Here is a 20,740-nt window from a genome sequence, read left to right on the forward strand (position 1 = left end):
GGGGCAGGAAGACCCTGCGGAAAAGAAAGGAGAGGAAGAGGTGGTCTAGAGCCAGGCTATTAAGTTGGTGTGGAAGAGGGGAGGAGTCAGAGGGGACTTCAGCGGTCTAACGTGACAGACGTACGGCCACAATGCTGAACTGTATGAGAAGCAGAAATCTTCAATAAACTTTTCCTGTAAATAAACTGCAACGGAGTGAGGTCTCTTGTGAGCTGGGACCCATCCTGGGTGGCCGTGACAGATAGCAAACAAGCAACAGTGAAAGTCGAAGATCAGTGCTCTTTAGGTAACATTAAATAATGGCTGGGTGAACTTTCTATGTCACCTTTCATCAATGGCTGTGCTGGTTGAGATGGGGGAGAAATTTGTTCCAGTTCGTGTTTAAAAGCAAATTTATCAGATTTGCACTTTCTAAAACTGTGCAAGCAGAAACAAGAGTTATCCTTTGAAATTTCCACATACAATGGTACCTCGGGTTACATACGCTTCAGGTTACATACGCTTCAGGTTACAGGCTCCGCTAACCCAGAAATAGTGCTTCAGGTTAAGAACTTTGCTTCAGGATGAGAACAGAAATCATGCTCCAGCGGCGCGGCGGCAGCAGGAGGCCCCATTAGCTAAAGCGGTGCTTCAGGTTAAGAACAGTTTCAGGTTAAGAACGGACCTCCGGAACAAATTAAACACTTAACCCGAGGCACCACTGTATCTGAATTTTGGGATGCAGTACTCCAACCAATGTTTACACACATGAGGGAAATATCATCTGTTGATTCCTATTTTATTGTGTTTGCTCCCAAGAATACAACCGTTTTCTTAAGGTCACAGGCCTCAGCGCAACAAAGCCCAAGGAGACTTTCCTGAGGTTTGGAAAGTAGATTAGCAGATACGTTTATACTGGAAACGTAAGGGATCTGTACATGGCCACGAAGACTTCAGTACAAGAAGCCTGCATTTAAAAAGCTATGATTCATAAATGAAATCATGATGCACACTCCCTGCCCTGTGTATTAGTTCTAGATATTTAATCTGCTGCTGTGGTCTTCCCATCCTGGCAGCCGGCATCAATCAATACAGGAAACCTCCCAAGGACTTCCAGCTTTGACCCTGTACATAAATGATGAGGAATGATATGGTTGCTGATAGCCTGAATTCAGAGAACAGACTCAAGCACTTGTTGTGGAATTAAGGGGAGCACTTATCGGAAATCAGTTTTGTCACCTTTTCTCCCTCAAAACCCCGGGACAATGAGCCTTTGCACTATTAATGGGGAAAGTTGCAAATTGTATCCCTTCTGGTTTCTATTGGCAGAAGTTGTTGCATTGTTGCAAGAAAGTGTCAAAATTGTATCCCCTTGTACTTGACCGTGCTGATGAAAATCATATAAAATCAATGCCATAACCACTTGTCCCCATTTCTATGACATTTTGCTTCAAAAGGAAAGGCAGACTTGAACATCGCCTTCCTCCATAATCCTCTAAGTGAGAGGTCACATACTCAACTTGGATACCACCCTTCTCCATAATCCTTGGGATATACAGTCAAGTACAGAGCACCCCTCCCTTGAGGGGAACAATGAACATCCATTGATGGGTTTCCTGAGACCAGAAGGCAAAGATATGCATAGACAGTTTTATTGTTCTTTAGGTGGCAGGTTCTTAAGGAGTTGGGAACTTGATCTGATAACTGGGGCAAGTTGATGAACTTGGGTAACCTCACGACTCCCCTCCCTCCTTGTGACATGATGTTGATGTATCAGCAATGTATCCATGTTGGTTCTGGAAATGTATTATGGGCAGGGAGGGAAGGTCTTCAAAGAGCTTGTAACCCATGTTTGGGGTTCTTACTCTGTGTGGAGACCTGTTGTGCAACAATAAAGATTGTGGTCTACTGACCAAAGGGACCTGCAGGGACTTTCCCCCCTAACGAGCAGGGCTGTTGAGTATCCTCACACCCCAGAATTTTCCAACTCAGAATCAAGAGCCAGAAGGCCCAGAGCCAACAACCAGCTGCACAGCCTTCCCCAGCTCAAGGGTCAGGTCAGAAGTGGTACGTGTGGCACTTTAATCAGTGGGAGAGTGTGATTTGGGGGCCGGCTGGGGCAGATAGACTAGGCAAGCAAGCTCTCCCAAGTCTCTTCCATTCCTTCCCTCCTCCTTGGCTTGAACAGAGCAAGGCAAGCACATATGACTGGCACTGGCCTCACCCCTCCCAGGCAGAGAAATCTACCTTTCACACTTCCTAGAGCCCTGTTGGTGCCTGCAGCATGCCCTGAAGATTGCCCACAGACAGAGAGAGGCCTTGGGGATCATGGAAGGCACCAGTGGGAAGGGATCCTCGGAGGGATCCAGAACTACCTGTAGAAGGCAGGAGGCCAGGCTGCAGGTTGGTAACTGGACCTCATCCTGACTCTGACATTAATAGGAAGGGGGAGACCAGGCTCCAAGCTAACAATCTTTTGCAGAAAATGGAAGAACTGGAATCTGTGTTTATGCTGCATCTTTGGACCCATGTGCTAGGTCATTTTCACAAGGTCAGCAAAGCCCTTCAGACCTGTTATTGAGTTCTTGTGCAAGTTTGTACAGTTCACTTCTGGATTTTTAAAGGAAAATTAGAGATAATTTTGATGCGCTTGAGAAACAAGCAAAAGTCACTTTGCCAAATGTCAACTACAAAACAGGGAGACAAAGAGTGAGGGAACGGCAAAGAAATGACAGAAGTGCATCTGATGCCTTAGAGGCACTTTCTTCGAGAGATAGGTTTAGGATAAAATCCTTTATTCCTGTATCAGATGCACTTGAAGCCAATTTAAAAAGAAGAAGTACTGTGTACAGTGATGTTGCACAATTGTTTGCCATTCTTGCTAATTTGACAGCATCTAAGCAAGAAATTAAGCAAGGTGTTGAACAGTTGATGGAAGCATACCCAGAAGATATTGACCTGAAACTTATTGATGAACTTTTGCACTTTCACCTGTACGTGACACAAAGCCATAGGCCTACAGCAGAGCATGCTCTGTCTCATACAGACCTTTATCAAACTAAATATAAGGAAAAAATTCAGATGGCCTTTCCTAATGTGAAAGCAATCTTGCAGCTATTTCTTAGCCTTATGGTCACTAACCGCTCAGGAGAGAGGAGTTTTTCAAGACTCAAAATAATTAAAAATGAATTAAGGGCCACAATGTCTGAAGAGAGGTTGTCTGCACAGAGCATTCTGTACACTGAAAGTGACAAACGTAGACAAATTTTGATGAAGTTGTGGATGATTTTGCTATGAGGAAGGCTTGGGGGGGGGAAACATTTTAGCCTTACTATATTTGATGGTTGTAGTTCACTTCTTAATATGTATTTAAAAACTGACTTTTTAATGACAACATAAAGATGATTCCAAAAGTGCCACATTGTCAGGTTATTTACACTTCCCAGGCAATGTAATTTGTAAACTCAATGTGTGGGTTTTGTTTTTTTAAAGAATAACATTACAACTTCATTCCCCTAAAAATTAATGTTTATTCCACAAAAGGTTTACAAAGTTCAGTTATTGCAAAAGTTTTCAGTGTTAATTTTATGCATTTTTTAAATTCACCATGGTATTTAACAATATCATCTTATGTCCTTTAGAGGAGAAACTGAGAATCGCAGAATTTTAAATACCCATCATCATCCTTGGCTTTGTTTCATTTTCTTCTAGTCCTGAGGGTGGGGGATTGGGAGGGGCCTCACAAGTGGAGTAGCCTACCTAGGGACTCTCTTCATCTAATTCCGGCCCTGCCCCCACCCCACAAATAGCCCTAAATGTTGCAAAGCAGCGTCCATTCCTGCGCCCAAATAACAACTAGCGAAGAGACTAAAGGGATTCAGGACGACACTTCTCTCCTCGGATGGTTATCAAAGGTGCGAAGGGACTTTTCCTTCGGAGTCACGTGCTCCGCGGTCACGTGAGGCGAGCCCAAAGCGCTGCTCCTTCGACTCCCTTAGGACAACATTGCTGCTGCTGCTGCTTCTCCTCTCCAAGCGCGCGCCAGGTAGGAGGGGCGTCTGGGAGGGCGAGGAGAGCGCGCGCGCGCACACATGAAAGGGACTCCTGGCGGCTGGCTCTGTTTTTGTTTTTGTTTTCACCCCCTTCTGTTTTCTGTCTCCTGCCGGAGAAGTGGGTCCGTTAAAGGAGACGGGCGCGGGGCTGGGGCTGCCTGGGCGTCGAGGCACAGAAGGAGGGGCAACCTTTGCCCTCGGGGCGCGAGAAGCGGCTAAGCCGCGGCAGCAGCTGGCAGGGCTCGGCTGAGCCACGCCTTGGAAACCCGAGCGCTGCTTGATTCCGCTTCCTCGCCGCCCCGTTCCTGAGAAAACCCCAACATATCCAATTGAGCATAGTCCCGCAAGGCGATGGACAGCTGCTATTTAAGCCGGAGAAGTTGGACCTTTCAAAAACGAAAACGCTCTGCAGAATTGCAGAGTTGGAAAGGAGCACGAGGATCATCAACTCCCAACTTCCTGCAATATATAGGGTGTTTTTAATATATATAAACACATGAAAGAAACAGGACACGAAATTAATTTTGCAGATTCCAAATTGCTCTTTAACATGGAACATCACCACAAGAGAATAATCATGGAAGCCATCGAGATAGAGAAACACCCTCACAACATGAACAAGCGTGACGACACATCCCGCTTGCCAGACATCTGGAAATTAGCCCTCCCCACAAAAACTGACACCAGATCCAGAGGCACACAGAACGCCATCACCAATCAACCACACCAGACCCAAACCCAGACCCTCTCCACAGATAAATTACAGACACCATCCAGTAGCCAAACCATGGTGGCACCTCCGGATGCTGCACCCCCCTGCAATCCCTACACAGATCTGGCTGACACAGGCCACAAAACCACAGCTCGCCCCTATACACGAAGCCAAGCCAGAGCACAACTAAGTGCAGTACAGCCATCTTCTCAGAAAAACTCTTCACAAAGTTCAAGAGGTCAAGACACAAAGACTTTAGCAACTAATCCACACCTAATGACCCACCTAAGTGGTACTCAGGATATCACTCAAGAAATCACTCAAGATATCCCTCAAGTAATTAAGGAACAAAAGAAGAAAAGGCACACTAGCCTGGGAACTTCCTCTCTGCCCAGAACATTGGAGGCTATACACCACACCCCCTCAACAGTATTTATAGGAACTCAAACACTGAGATCCTGCTCTGTTCCAGTAACAAGAAGCCGAAAGCACCAGCCTGAAGATGACGAGTGAGACCTCGTCGAAACGTCGCCTAGACACCCCAACTTTTACACGGGAAGACACCCGAGGACACCAAAACCTGCATTCCTGTACCCGTGAAAATCTACGAAAGCAAATATCTCACCTCTACGGGGAGGAAACCTTCCAGCTGACAAGAACCTACGAGAAACTAGAAGTCCGAAGAGCCACCATCTTATGTGATCTCTTGTTCCTACGCAACTGCCGAGACAACAACTTAATTCCCACATGCTTCCAACTTAAATTCCATTCTAAAACCCCAGCTACCGAAAGGATCCTGAAACGAACTGAACTATCCCTAATCAGAAACGAACTACACAAGAAAAGATACCTACTAAACCAAACCAACAAAGATCTGCTCACTCTTCACCTCAAACTCTGTAACAAAATCCACCCTGCACTCTGGGACAAATGCAAACAACTAGCCGTCTGGAGAGCTGAAACGGAGACCTCACATAAGACAGACACACACACCAACAAACTCCACAAACTAGAGAAACGCCAGAAGCCCAGCCACCCTCCACAACAACCCATGAAACAAACATATCAGACAGGATCCTCACCACAACTGAAACCAAAGTACTCTCCAAGGGTTTCAACTTTGCAGTCGCCCCGAGACGCATCCCCACGGAAAACATCATATGCGGAGTCGAAGCTAGCCTAACCAAAATCAACCCAGATGAAGCCAATAAAATCAGACTTGAAGTCACCAACATCCTCTGCTCCAGCAAACCACCCAGAAGCAATTTACACAAAGAAGAACAGAAAGCACTCACCAACCTGAGGAAAGACAACAACATAATCATTCTCCCAGCAGACAAAGGTAATGCCACTGTTGTGATGAACACATCGGACTACCAAGCAAAACTATCAAATCTACTCCAAGATCCTACCTACCAACCTATAAAAACAGATCCCACCACCTATCTGGAAAAAACCACCAAATCCAAAATAAAAGCCTCTCCTATCAGTGAAGAAATCCAGCTAAGAATCATCCCCAGAGAAAAATCATCCAGATGCCCCAAACTCTACGGCCTCCCCAAGATACACAAAGAAGGAACACCACTCAGACCAATAGTCAGCTCCATAGGCTCACCTCTACAAAATCTCGCTAAATTTCTCGCCAAGCAACTTCAGCCCTATGCAGAATCCATCTCTTCACACGTTCCAAACTCCTTCCAGTTCATAGAAACAATAAAGAAGCAAAACCTACATCCTAATGACCTACTTGTGAGCTTCGATGTTGTATCTCTCTTCACACAAGTGCCCATTAATGAAGCCTTGACAGCCATTCAAAACAAATACAATCCCCCCGAATACATCTTGGACCTGACCAACCACTGCCTAACCAACACGTACTTCATCCACAATGGACAAAGATACAAACAGATAGAAGGAGCACCTATGGGATCACCCCTCTCACCGGTCATCGCAAACCTGTACATGGAACACTTTGAAACCAATGCTTTAGACAAGTCAGAACACAAACCCAAACTTTGGCTCAGATATGTTGACGACACCTTTGTAATTTGGCCACACGGGAAGGAAAAACTGGATAGCTTCCTCACACATCTCAACAGCCTACACCCCAAAATACAATTCACTATGGAAATAGAAGCCAACAACCAACTTCCCTTCCTTGACGTCCTAATCTACAAAAAACCTGATGGCTCCCTAGGACACACTATCTACCGGAAAAAACACACACCAACCGCTACTTACATGCACAATCACACCACCACCCTGCACAAATAAACTCCGTAGCCAAGACTCTCATCTCCAGAACCAAATGCCTGGCTGACAAAGACCACTTGACAACTGAGTTACAGAATCTCTCAAATGTGTTAATTGCCAATGGATACCAGCAAAACAGGGTTACGAAGCTAATCCAAAAAGAAACACCCCCCAAAAACCAAGACACAGAAGAAAACAATGGCATGGCCCTCCTTCCTTATATCAAGGGCACTACAGATAAAATTAGCAAAATCCTCCATAAACACAATATCAAAACAGCCTTTTGCACCAACCAAAAAATAGCCAATATCCTCAGAAACCCCAAGGATAAAATCCAGTTGGAAAACCAAGGGGTCTATGAAATACCCTGCAAAGTCTGCCCAGCCACGTACATTGGACAAACAAACAGACGAATAAATGCACGTATCGCAGAACACAAGAATGCCGTCAAAAAAGAAGAAAAAACTTCCTCTCTTTTCCAACACATGAAAGAAACAGGACACGAAATTAATTTTGCAGATTCCAAATTGCTCTTTAACATGGAACATCACCACAAGAGAATAATCATGGAAGCCATCGAGATAGAGAAACACCCTCACAACATGAACAAGCGTGACGACACATCCCGCTTGCCAGACATCTGGAAATTAGCCCTCCCCACAAAAACTGACACCAGATCCAGAGGCACACAGAACGCCATCACCAATCAACCACACCAGACCCAAACCCAGACCCTCTCCACAGATAAATTACAGACACCATCCAGTAGCCAAACCATGGTGGCACCTCCGGATGCTGCACCCCCCTGCAATCCCTACACAGATCTGGCTGACACAGGCCACAAAACCACAGCTCGCCCCTATACACGAAGCCAAGCCAGAGCACAACTAAGTGCAGTACAGCCATCTTCTCAGAAAAACTCTTCACAAAGTTCAAGAGGTCAAGACACAAAGACTTTAGCAACTAATCCACACCTAATGACCCACCTAAGTGGTACTCAGGATATCACTCAAGAAATCACTCAAGATATCCCTCAAGTAATTAAGGAACAAAAGAAGAAAAGGCACACTAGCCTGGGAACTTCCTCTCTGCCCAGAACATTGGAGGCTATACACCACACCCCCTCAACAGTATTTATAGGAACTCAAACACTGAGATCCTGCTCTGTTCCAGTAACAAGAAGCCGAAAGCACCAGCCTGAAGATGACGAGTGAGACCTCGTCGAAACGTCGCCTAGACACCCCAACTTTTACACGGGAAGACACCCGAAGACACCAAAACCTGCATTCCTGTACCCGTGAAAATCTACGAAAGCAAATATATATATATATATATATATATATATATTTGCCCAACATGGGGCTTCAACCCATGACCTTGAGATTAAGAGAACAGTGGTACCTCGAGTTACATACGCTTCAGGTTACAGACTCCGCTAACCCAGAAATAGTGCTTCAGGTTAAGAACTTTGCTTCAGGATGAGAACAGAAATTGTGCTCCCGCAGTGCAATGGCGGCAGCGGGAGGCCCCATTAGCTAAAGTGGTGCTTCAGGTTAAGAACAGTTTCAGGTTAAGAACGGACCTCCGGAACGAATTAAATACATAACAAGAGGTACCACTGTATTCATGTTGTACCGTCCAACATGCTTTATCCAGCGTCTCTCATGAACAAAACTCCACTTCTGGCAAAAGTCCCCAGGCAGGACTGATTGGCTGGACTGTCTAGTAGGGAGGCGGTACTGTTTCAGGGCAAGAGACGCTTTGGGGCCGCAGATGCTGCCAGGCTACAACTCCCATGAGTCAAGGGTTAGGGATGATTAGAGTTGCTATTGAGCAACATCTAGAGGACCAAAGGTTCCCCACACCTGTGAGCGTAATCACTAGTGACTAGTTTCTAAGAGTGGTGTGTAGACTCTGGACGTAGGCTGAGACCCTATCTGCCCATGGACTGCCTCGCCAGAGTGGTGCATGCTCTGGTTACCTCCTTCTTGGACTACTGCCATGTGCTCTGTGTGGCGCTACCTTTGAAGGTGACTTTGTAGTTTCCAGGCGCTGGGACTGAGCAGTGGGAGCGCACCCCGCCGCAGGGATTTCGAACCGCCGACCTTTCGATCAGCAAGTCCTAGGCGCTGAGGCTTTAACCCACAGCGCCACCTGTGTCCCTGGGGGGAAAATTACACTCATTTAATTAACAGTTGGAGGGACGTGGGTGGCGCTGTGGGTTAAAGCCTCAGCGCTTAGGGCTTGCCGATCGAAAGGTCGGCGGTTCGAATCCCCGCGGCGGGGTGCGCTCCCGCTGCTCGGTCCCAGCACCTGCCAACCTAGCAGTTCGAAAGCACCTCCGGGTGCAAGTAGATAAATAGGGACCGCTTACCAGCGGGAAGGTAAACGGCGTTTCCGTGTGCGGCTCTGGCTCGCCAGAGCAGCGATGTCACGCTGGCCACGTGACCCGGAAGTGTCTGCGGACAACGCTGGCCCCTGGCCTCTTGAGAGAGATGGGCGCACAACCCCAGAGTCTGGCAAGACTGGCCCGTACGGGTAGGGGTACCTTTACCTTTAATTAACAGTTGTATTATTGTTGAATTCAAGGGAATTTGGAAGTAAGAATGATAGTGCTTGGGGAGTTCCACTTCACTTGCCAAATGAAAACAAGGGATTTACATAAAATATGGTAACATGATGTAATGTCAGTATATATAAGTGTAAGCTATATTGGACACAACAATTTGAGTTTTGCAGAACTCTGTGAAGTTTTATATGGGTCCATTTGCATCCATTTGATTTTGGGGTTCGCATTTATTTTTGAACATTAGTTCAGGTTTTCCTTTTAATACCCATTTCTTTTTGTGTGTGTTGTATATTCTTCCGAAAAGGATGCCACATCTTAATTTCTGTTCTCGGAGGTCCCCGGTGGTTTGCAGTAGTGCTTGCGTTGCGTCAAGCCAGCCTCTCGCAACAAATATAGGCCTCGGTAATTAGTTCCACTGTTATTTTAATGGGTGAAATGTTGGTTTTTCCTTCGTGGGTTGTATCTGACATTCAGTGGGTTGGCTCCAGACTTAAGTCAGTGCCTCTTTAGACCCCTGTGACTAATCGGGTGCAGCGCTATACTGAAGATCTCCTGGCTGAGGTTTCCACAATTTAGGAAGTGTAACTCACTCGCGCTTCCTCTCTTCTGGCATACAAAACCATTCTCAAATCATTTCAATTACAGTTGAAAATCAGCACTCCCATATCTTTCTTTAATTCTTAGGATCCTGTGGTTCTAACACTTCCTAAAGTGGCACTCCCTGATTTGGTTTGCATGTCACTATTCGTTTAGAGTTGTTGTTGTTGGTTGTTGTTCTTTTTAACGAGCGTATCTCTGTTGCAGATATCTTAAAGAATGGTGGCAATGCTGCAGATGCTGCTGTAGCAGTAGCAGCTGCTTTAAATGTTACTGAACCATGCAGTACCGGCATAGGTGGAGACTGCTTCTGCCTCTATTATGACGCAAGCACAAAACAGGTCCATGGTCTCAATGGAAGGTAAGTACCAGAGAGAGAGAGAGAGAGCGCACATGAGCAGTTGTTGTATTCTGCTATGTACTAGCTCAGAGAGTTGTTGTATTCTGTTACGTATTAGAAAATATAGTTGTATTCAGTTACATGCTGGGGTAAGCTGTGCATCTAGGATTTCTCTCTTTGTATTTTCTGCTCCTCAACCCACCCTTCCAAAACCACCTTTTGCAGTTGGGACCAAGAAATGAGAGGATTAAGGCTGGATCTAGACACATAAAAAAAACATTTCAGGAAAACGTGTTATAACCTCATTAATTGCCAAAAGATTGAACTCCACAGTGCCATCTGGTGTCAACAGTGTTATGACATACAGTATTTAAAACGCTTTTAAAAAAACCCTAATGTAGCAGAGTCCTAAGACAGTGGTGGCGCATCTATGGCATGTGTGCCAGAGAGGGCACACAGAGCCCTCTCTCTGGGCATGTAGGGCCGTTGCTTCTGTGCCGGGGGTAGGCGAGGAGGAGGAGAGAAGGGCTCATGCGCACTGTCCAGAGCCTGTGGCACCAGGGCCATAGCTTCTGTGCCAGAGCGGGGGGAGGAGGAGAATGGGCTCGCACCATTCAAAGTCTGCGGCACCAGGGCCTGGCAAGTGAGCGAGGGGCTAAACAGTCATTGACTTTTGATGTGCCAGGGCCTCCCGCCAGTCTGTTTTTCCTACTCGGGAGTAAGCCACCTTGAGTTCAGCAGGGCTTAACTCCCAGGGTCAGTAAGCATATAAAGACGGCAGCCTAAGAAGGGGCTGCTGGGTTTACATGTTTGCTGGGCTTTCCCGCAGAAGCCAACAGAGAAATTCATTCCGTGGAGACTGCAATCAAACAGCAGCTGAAGAAAAGGCAAAATACAATAATAATAATTATTATTATTTACACCCTGCCCATCTGGCTGAGTTTGTTTGTTTATATTTATTTGTATGTGTGCAAACAGACAACCATTATTTTCTCTTATTAAAAATTGGGAGAGGGTGGCTCTTAGTATAGCCCTCCAGTGTACACTAGTGGCCAAAATTGTGGAACCTTCTAGAAAAAATGTATTTCTGAGGTTTGATGGCTCATAACACCACTTGGTTTTGGAGTAATACCAGTCCTTTTTTTTCTGTGGGGACGCATGGGGACACATACCCCTAAACATTTTATGAATTTAACGGGAGAAGAAATTCACTGCATTTATCTTTCCCAGTTTGAACTGTATTTATTCCCCCCCCCCCCCCGGTGGTGATTTTCTTGAGTCAAAACGGGAGTATCCCTAAACATTTTTTTGGGGGAAAAGCACCGAGTTATACCATAAAAATATGTATCAATGGAAAGATAATTTAATGAAGAATGTAATGCAATAACTTTTTTGAAGGATTATTTATTACAACATCAGTCATAAAGAAGAAGTGTGAAACACACAGAAAAAAATGAGATATACAGGTAAAATTGCTGTGTTGGCACTTTGTGATAAAGAAGTGGGTTTGGGGTTGCAGTTTGGGCACTCGGTCTCAAAAAGGTTTGCCATCATTGTCCTAAGATAACTCCTCTGTGAATGGCAGCCAGGTTGTTGAGTGAAGAGATGCCACTTCCTTTTCTGACATCATACATTTTATTGTAGGTGATATTACTACAGGAAACAGAATGCAAACTAGGGCTGCAGTCCTATGTACTCTTTCCTGGGGTTAAGTCCCACTGAAGTAGAATAGTTGGCCAGCCAAGATTATGTGACTTGCTTCATGACACACAATGAATTCAAAGCACAGGTCTGAATCCAGGTTTTCCGGACTGAAGCTCAACCTTCTATCTGCTGGATCACACTGGCAACAATGGGAAGCTTGGGAAGGGGAGTGGCTGGAAACTGTGGCAAATGGAGAGTCATTAAGGCACAGCAAACCAGCTTGTTGCCACTACCTCTACTGCTGGAAAATAAGCAGATACAGATTACCGTACTTGGACAGAATTTCTCAATGGAATTTCACATATATAACGGGGCTCCGTTTAGTGGTTTTGTTCAGGCTTGCCACACTTATCACAAGCCTGTTTGCAATGTATACAAATGGTGTTTGTCCAGTTTTAGTGTGTGCCTTCAGGCTTGTGTGCATAATGTCACTTTGTTTTTAAGCTGAACTTGATAAGGATTTTGTGCAAACATCCTGGTGGACAGAGTGTCTGCAGTTCTGGTTTCATATGGGGAAGACTTTCATTTTAACCAGGAGGTCAGAATCCAGCTTTGCACCTCATTTCCTTTTCGTTTTGTTCTGATTTTCCTACATTCATATGCTATTCAACTTTTCGCCGCTGCAGAGGAATAGCTGCCCTTTAGGTCTAAGTTGATAGGAAGATGCTATAAAAGGATACCATCGGGTCCAGGTGTTCTTCAGTTCCTGTTGCTGAAGTCCAAGGGCAGAGAGCAGGACATGCTGAAATTCCTCTGGTTATTTTTTTCCTCCCAGGAACCTTTCACAAAGAAACAGGAAACTCCTTAGAGCAACATTGCACTAAGTGGCGCATGCATGCGGGGAACAAGGTCAACTTGTGCAACAAGACTTTTCCACCCTCTTCTCCCCCACATGACCCCTAAACCTCTTCTGGTGGTTCCCTCAAACTCGCAGAGCAGATTTAGGCGGTGCAGGGAGAAGTCTTGTTGCGTGAGCGGACCTCATTTTGCAAATGCAATAACTTAGTGGACTCCCACCCTTGGTTTGTGTGCTGTGACAGTTTCTGTATTAAGCCATGTTTCAAATATGAGTGTGCCTCCCTCCTGCCGCACAGGCCCTATGCAAATTTTCCCTCCTCCCACAGCACTCACGTACCTCAAACAAGCCATAGTATGGCTTGTCATGTTGTCCGAACCCAGATCACGGCTTGTTTGTTTCAACTGAACCTTCAACTGAAGGTTCGTTTCTTGGTTTATTTCTGGCTTATCGCTCATGATTTGTTTGAAACAAACCATGATCTGGGTTTGGGTAGTGCAACAAGCTGTATTGTGGCTTTTTTAATGTATACAGGAGCCATAAAGTGGGGCAGTGAAGGGCAGAGAAGCTATGTGGGGATCTGTACATCAGGGGCAGACACATTTTCTATTAAAAACCCATACATTCTCTTCCTCTCTGCTAGCTGGAGTGTGTGTGTGTGTGTATGTATGTGTATTGCCTTCTTCAAGCTTCTCATTCAAACACATGGGAGAGATTTCCCACTTATCAGCAAACCGCCTTCTATCAGCCATCGAAACTGGACTATGTGCCTAACACAGGAATAGTCAGCCAATAGCCACAGTTGCCAGATCAAAGGACTGCGGTGACAGAAGATACTACCGTTGGCAGAGTGTTCCCTTTTGAGTAGCTTTTAAAGCAGGTCAGCTTGAAGGCTGCATTCTGTCTTGACCAACCTCCTGGGAGCCTCATGCAAGTGGTGGACATACACAATGCACTTTAACTCACATGTATACATAAGTAAATACTGTTTCTCCCCCAGCAATTAGGTTTTGGGGGAAAGTACCGTAGTTTCGTTTCATCCCCAAGTCTTATTTCATGGGGAAGGGGTGATCTTCCTGGAGACTGTAGCTGCTGAGGGGAGACTTAACCACCCATAACCCACAACAATGAGGCATGGGTTGGCAGCCGCCCATCGGAGCCAATAGATTTGTTTTCAGGCCAAAAGGGCATTTTGGTGGGGCATTGTTGGCAGAGTGAGTAATATGGAGAGGATTACCCTTTTCCCCTTCCAGCTGTGACATACACTCTGAAAATGCCTCCATGTGCTTGAAAATATCTATTGGCTCCAGCCAAAGACTTCTTCCTTTCAAGTCTAGAGGGGACGCTGGGAGGTCCCAGGGGCAATGTCTGGCCCACAGGCTGGCAGTTCCTGACCCGTATATTACTGGTACAGAAGCTCTTTGAGGGTTTGGACCTAACAATTCTAGTTCGTAGGGTTAAGAGCATCGTATGGGTTAAGAACATCTGTTTCTGTGTTGCTGAATTAATGTAATATGTTGAGAATAGTGGTTTGAAACAGACCATTTTAAGAAGAGCTATTGGTTGGTGTATGTAATAAGAGTTTCTGGAAATAAAGATGGCAGAATTTCAGCCTTTGATGAATCATTTCTGTGAAAATGCCATGGAAAATGTTCAACATTATTTCAGGTTGTTGCCAGGAGGAACTGTAGCACCATCATCAAACTTTTTTTTTTTAATAAGGTCAAATGGATGCTCTTTTATCCCTTTTATCTTTTCAGTATGCTTGTAATTCGGTTTCCATGTGGATCTCTGTTTGCTTTGCAGCGGTCGGTCTCCGCAGGCCCTGACCCTTGAGCTGCTAAAAGAGCACGGCTTCAGCGAGGCAAATCGTCCCCCTCCACTACATGCACACAATGTCACCGTACCTGGTGCGGCAGCTGGCTGGTGTGATGCTGTTGCTCTGCATGGAAGCAAAAAGGTGAACCCCAAATGAACATGCAGATTCGGGAATATAGCATAACCAAAACTGTTTATTTTTGGCAGATTTTTTTGTTCTTTTAAAGCAATTACATTTTGCACTTTAAAAAAAATAAATAAATCTGAATTTGCTAATTTAGTTTATTGTGCACAATTTCTTCCACTCCTTCCAGATATATGGTAATGCAAGCAGAAATACAGGCCACGGAATCTCCTCCCCCATCCCTAGAAATGTTACCCCATCTGACTTCTGAGATTTTGCCAGATGGTCAGCTTATTTTCAAGCGTATATTCACAGTCATAGAGACCTGGGAGTGTTTTGGTCGATTCATATTTTCTCCCACTTTACTATTTATCGATAGCCTATTAAACAGCTTTGTTTATAGGGTTAATTTTTGTAAAGAGGAGGGTCTTGGGAATGTTTTTAATCAGACACACGTACATTTCAAATGTTGCATCTAGATGGAAAAGTAATTGCGCGATCTTTCTCGGTCCAGCTTTCTATGCGGCAAATTCTGCAGCCAGCTATAGACCTGGCTGAGAAGGGCTTTCCAGTCTCAGAGATTGCTTCCTACTGCTGGAAGAAAAATGCTCATGCTCTTCAGGCACTTAGCAACCCACACGGGAAGGACCTGCTGATTGATGGCCAAGCACCTGATCATGGACAAGTCTTCTGCAATCCTTTTTTGGCAAACACTTTTAAGGTGAGCTGAACTGTCTTGAGCCCAGTGTCCTCAGCTCAGAACTATGGCTGCATTCAAACAGCAGGTTATTTAGTTTCCCCAACATTTCCCCAGCCATTCATTTCTGCATTATATTTGTGCTTTCGCACGGTGTAAAAGCTGCTTATAGAAATACAGCGGAATGTAGCACAAATTCAGTGTTCGTTTTCATGTTATTTGCTTCCAGAAAAAGATCTGTTCACAAATAACATGGAAACGAGTTCCAAACCAGACCTGTGTTCCACTATATTTCCAGAAGTCGTTTTTAACGTCGTGCAGAAACTCAAATATAATGCAGAAATTAACAGGTAGGGAAATGTCAGGAAAATGGAATAAACTGCCGTGTACATGTAGCCTGAGTGCCATAATCGCAGAAATCCTGGTAGCAACCAATGCAATGGCAGCAGTCCATTTTTACAGTTGTTGCAATCTCAGGAATCGCTTTCAGGTGACTCTGCTTGTATCCATGCATGAGATGGGATGTGTATTGCTGTACTTCCTGCAAATGTGTTCCAAGGAGATACAGTTGTACCTCGGGTTACATACACTTCAGGTTACATATGCTTCAGGTTACATACGCTTCAGGTTACAGACTCCGCTAACCCAGAAATATTACCTCGGGTTAAGAGCTTCGCTTCAGGATGAGAACAGAAATTGTGCTCCAGCGGTGTGGCAGCAGCGGGAGGCCCCATTAGCTAAAGTGGTGCTTCAGGTTGAGAACAGCTTCAGGTTAAGAACGGACCTCCGGTACGAATTACGTACCTAAGCCGAGGTACCACTGTATCAGGTGCCATGCAGTGTGGAAACTTCTGATGTCAATGCTGGCTGGCTGATAGTACGATACTATCCTGGCAACCCATTGCAAGTGTGGAACTGCTGGTGGATGAACTCTTGGTGCCTGAAGTATTTCTTGGTCAATCACTTGAAAGATTTCAGGGATCATGAAGAAGCTTTTCTTCCAAGCTCTTCTAGAACAGTGATTTCCAAACTGCCTCCTCCCCGCCCCAGATCTTTTGAAAAGTGCCGAGTGTCTTGGCAGACTACTTAATCATTTTCTGCCTCTTGTAATGTGCTTTGCTAGATGCTGTATGAATTCTAATTGTATCTTTACTCCTTCTTCTATTTAACATATACTGTGTTTTACTGTATGGCAATTTGAATTCCATATAATGTATGGCAATTTGAATTCCATATAATTCAGTGTGGTGTAGAGGGAATAAAGCTGTTTAATGTCATGGAACTTAAGGCTACAAGGTGCGCTGCCTCAAATCTCAGTATTTTAAGTGCACAATTGGTTCAAAAAAGGAGGGGAGAATCAAGGGTCAAACTAGGTGTTATACCAAATGCATCTACTGATTGATTGTAAAAACAAAAACACAAAAAACCCTCAGAGTGGTTTATAATTAGAAAACACTAAACACACACACACACATACATATATAAATAAAAAATTGGCGCAGAGGGGCCAGTTTTATTGGGACTGCAACACACAAGGTGAGATTCAACCCTTTCTTCCCCAACCATGATTTTTGATTTTAAGGGAAAAACCACCCCACCCACGCTGCTATTAGCCTTAGAAAGAAAGCTGTAGCTGACACTGGCGGGACCTCCCCACTAGGAGGGGTAAGAGCAGTAAGGGGGTGAGGGAAAGACTAAATCTCCCCTCCGTGCATTCTGTGGTCTCAATTAAATTGATGTTTAATTCTCCCTTCCTCATACCTTGCATCCCCAATAAGAATCAGTCTCTTCTGACACCTATTACTATTTTTCTTTTTTAAATCCTAATGTGATAGCTCAGCTGGTGGTAGAGCATGAGGCTCTTCATCTCAGGATTGTGGGTTCGAGGGCAAAAGAATTCCTGCACTGCAGGGGGCTGGACTAGATGACCCTCGTGGTCCCTTCTAACTGTACATTTCTATGATTCTATACAATCTTTCTAATGGTGCATTTCATGTTGTGTCTTCTTTGACCCTTCGTTCCTGCCCTGGTGCAGGTAATTGACTCATATCCTTTTCCTGCTCTGATCTTGAAGGGATGTTGGGAGCATGCCATCTAGGAAGTGGTATTTTGCTGACATGTTGAACAGAGAAAGGATCAGATCAGGGCAGTACTCGTTGTGGAGTTAGACCCCATACTCCTTCCCCTGCCCCCCGGTTCCATCTGTGCTTTTAGAGAGGAAGTGAGACGTGTTGCCCATGGGAATGATGAAGGCTGGTATTTATCATAAGAGAAATGTTTCATGCTATGCAAGGAAGTTAGTGGGGAATGACAGTAATGTACATCAAATTTAATTTTATTTCCGCAGCAATTGAATTTGCTTCCAGGTTAACTTGGTTTCCGCTAAGTATAAGAGATTTGGAAGCTGTATCTGAATATTCTTCAGCAACATCTCCCTTTTTCATTTTTTCTGATAATTATAAATGTCAGTATGCTGCAGGCTAACAAATACTGCCTCTTAACCTTACTGAGGAGCTAATGTAAGGCTGAGAAGCTGTTCAGAGTCCAATCTCATAGAAATCAGTAAGCAGAACGCTATAGGCTGAGAAGATGGATTCAAACTAATCCCTTGCCATGCTTAATTCCCTTCCATTGTTCAACTTGGATTAACGTAACACATTTAACCTATACTTCATAACCAATTTGGGTTGTTTCCTCCACCCACAATGTATTCATTTCCCTACGCTCAAGAGTTGTGGATAACATTTATCCACAGTTTTAAAACATGCAAATATAATTTAATATACGATTAACATATGCACAGACCATGGGTTGCAGGTATATTTGGTCTTCTCAAAACTGTTCACTCCTTCGAAAGACAGTCCCCTCTGTCTTTCTGTATCTCTTGATGCCATTGGCTGAGCTGCTCTGATGTCGCCTTGGGCTTTCACTGGTGATAGCAAATGGCCCCAGTAGCTGTTATTGACTTAGCTGCTGTGATGGAGAACTGGGAGGGATCTGGGTCAGGTAGCTGAATGTAAAGGGGAAATGAAAAGATCTTACCATTTAAATTCTACGTTCAGCAAATTTAAACCACATATGGGCCTTGAATTATATGTTCTTGGTACAAATAATCCAGTTCATTGCAGAGCCTTACAGTGAACAGAGTCACCCAGCAGGAAGATGAAATCTTATGCTCAATAAAAACTCAAATCCCACAGATGTATGACCCTAAAGCAGCAAATGTGTGAAGAGAATTGACATAGATCCAAAGAGCATGTCCAGTGAGATTTCTTTTTTCGGGGGGGGGGGATATTTTCTCTTTGAACAGAATTCCATGTTACAATCTCCTTTGGAAACTAAATGTGAACTAGAAGTTCAACATTGCTGTTGCCATGGCAAATGATTTGTGAGCTTCTTGTTTGCCGGCCATAGCCTTGGTCACATTTGCTTAGATCGATGTGTGCGGTACTTGATACTGCTTGAATTCAGAATTGCTATTCACTCACAAAAGGATGAAAGCTGTGAACAGTGAGCAACTTGGTATAAAACCCTGTTTTCATCTGAAAAAGTCAGCTGTCCCCTAAGGGAGTCCAGGCCTCCATCCCTGTTTTTGAATATCTCCGAGGCCGATTTTGGATCTCTTACAGAGAACTGTATAGAAATGATGAAATTAGCCTCTGTTGGATACACTTCACATGAGATAATTTCCTCCCAAATGAAGCTGGGAGTACACAAACTGTGCATTGTGATGTGTGTCGAACATATTGTCTATGCATGCTGAAATAGATAATTACTGTATACAAAGCAGTCTGCAGAGAACTCTTTGTTTCCAGCCAATAACTTCAGGTATTTCTGTTTCACTAGGGGGTGTTGTGTGCGTAAACAACAATGTCTTAGGCATCTACTTTCTGTCGCAGGAGGTGATGTTTCAAAAGTGCAGCAGGGAATACAGTGCATTTCTCTGCTACATAAGCAATGCTGTTGTTGTTGGGAATTTTGGAAACCATGGCTCTTGAGTACAACGAAAGACAAACATCTAACATGATAATAAGTGCACAAATGACACATAAACAACAAAGGATATATGACTTTCAAGAGTCAGTGCGTTAGATGAGAGAGATCCCTCTCCTACATGATTTATCTCACTTGAGGAATGAGCCTTTCTTGACCTGCTGATTTCATCTGTTAATATTTAACAAATTGGTGCCAGGTGGTAACCTGGTACGTAGAGGATGGTACACTATTTGCTTAAATACGGGGAATGACACATGCCCTTTTGTCTTGTTGGTGCCTGGTACCAACAACTTAATATCCCCTTTGAATGACTGGCGTTGAAGTTGCTCTTCTTTGAAATCGCGTCAGGAGTGACAGGCAGTTTCCTTTTGTGTACATAAGTGCCTAATTGTGCTCTCTTTACTTCTGAAGCTACTCATTTACTGTGCATGCTATAATTTTAAAGCGACAGCTCACCCTTGCTTTCTACATACACCCTTCAAACAAATATAAAAATGCTGTAATATTTAATAAAGTTTCTACATTTTACCGCCACATGAAAGGACGGTTCTGGAATAGTTGCTCTTGCCAGCTATGGCTTGGGCCACCAAACGTTCAGAGTACAATGGGCAGCATTCATTTAATGCAGCACATCACCTCAAAGACTTCGCCCTTCTCCTCTGCCATGCACCCTGTGCCCCTCCAAATTGTGGGGGTGGGTGGGCAGGAACAGCTTGTGGGAGGGAGAATGGGGGTCAGGGTTGTTCTGTCTGGCAGTCTGCAACGCTTGTGCAGATGGAACTTCCATAATAACGTGACATTGAATTCCACCCTGCGATACCACTTTTGTAGTTATGGCTTCTCCCAAAGATTTCTGGAAGCTGTTAAGGGTGCTGAGAGTTGTTTGGAGACCCCTATTCCCCTCACAGAGCTTCTATTCTCGGTTCCCAGGGTTCCCTGGGAAGAGGGGTTGATTGGTAAACAACTCTGAGAATCGAATCTCCATGGTGGGCAAATTGCTTAACCCTGAGGGCCCTCTAGTACAATCCCCTACAATGCGGGAATATACTTGCAGTCTGTGAATGTAATGTGCAGCTGATGTGTGTTACAAGTGACCAAGGCTT

At 44.6% G+C, this 20,740-nt stretch overlaps 1 protein-coding gene across 3 annotated transcripts in view; it reads left to right on the forward strand.

The window, feature by feature from the left end:
- The first annotated feature begins 3,935 nt into the window (after positions 1 to 3,935).
- LOC309369782 (glutathione hydrolase-like YwrD proenzyme) overlaps positions 3,936 to 20,740 on the forward strand; it is a 33,644-nt gene continuing 16,839 nt past the window's right edge. For 2 of the 3 annotated variants that reach the window (XM_081911084.1, XM_081911085.1), the window contains exons 1-5: positions 3,936 to 4,024; positions 9,870 to 9,967; positions 10,370 to 10,523; positions 14,809 to 14,962; positions 15,459 to 15,665. In XM_081911084.1, the coding sequence (XP_081767210.1) occupies positions 9,871 to 9,967; positions 10,370 to 10,523; positions 14,809 to 14,962; positions 15,459 to 15,665 (612 nt within the window). In that variant the 5' untranslated portion in view covers positions 3,936 to 4,024; position 9,870. Of the gene's footprint in view, positions 4,025 to 9,869; positions 9,968 to 10,369; positions 10,524 to 14,808; positions 14,963 to 15,458; positions 15,666 to 20,740 lie in introns of those variants that run through there. The other variant, XM_081911086.1, reaches the window with a different exon arrangement.

The sequence above is a fragment of the Podarcis melisellensis genome, assembly GCF_964234715.1.
Source record: "Podarcis melisellensis genome assembly, chromosome: 5".
Taxonomy (NCBI): Eukaryota; Metazoa; Chordata; class Lepidosauria; order Squamata; family Lacertidae; genus Podarcis; species Podarcis melisellensis.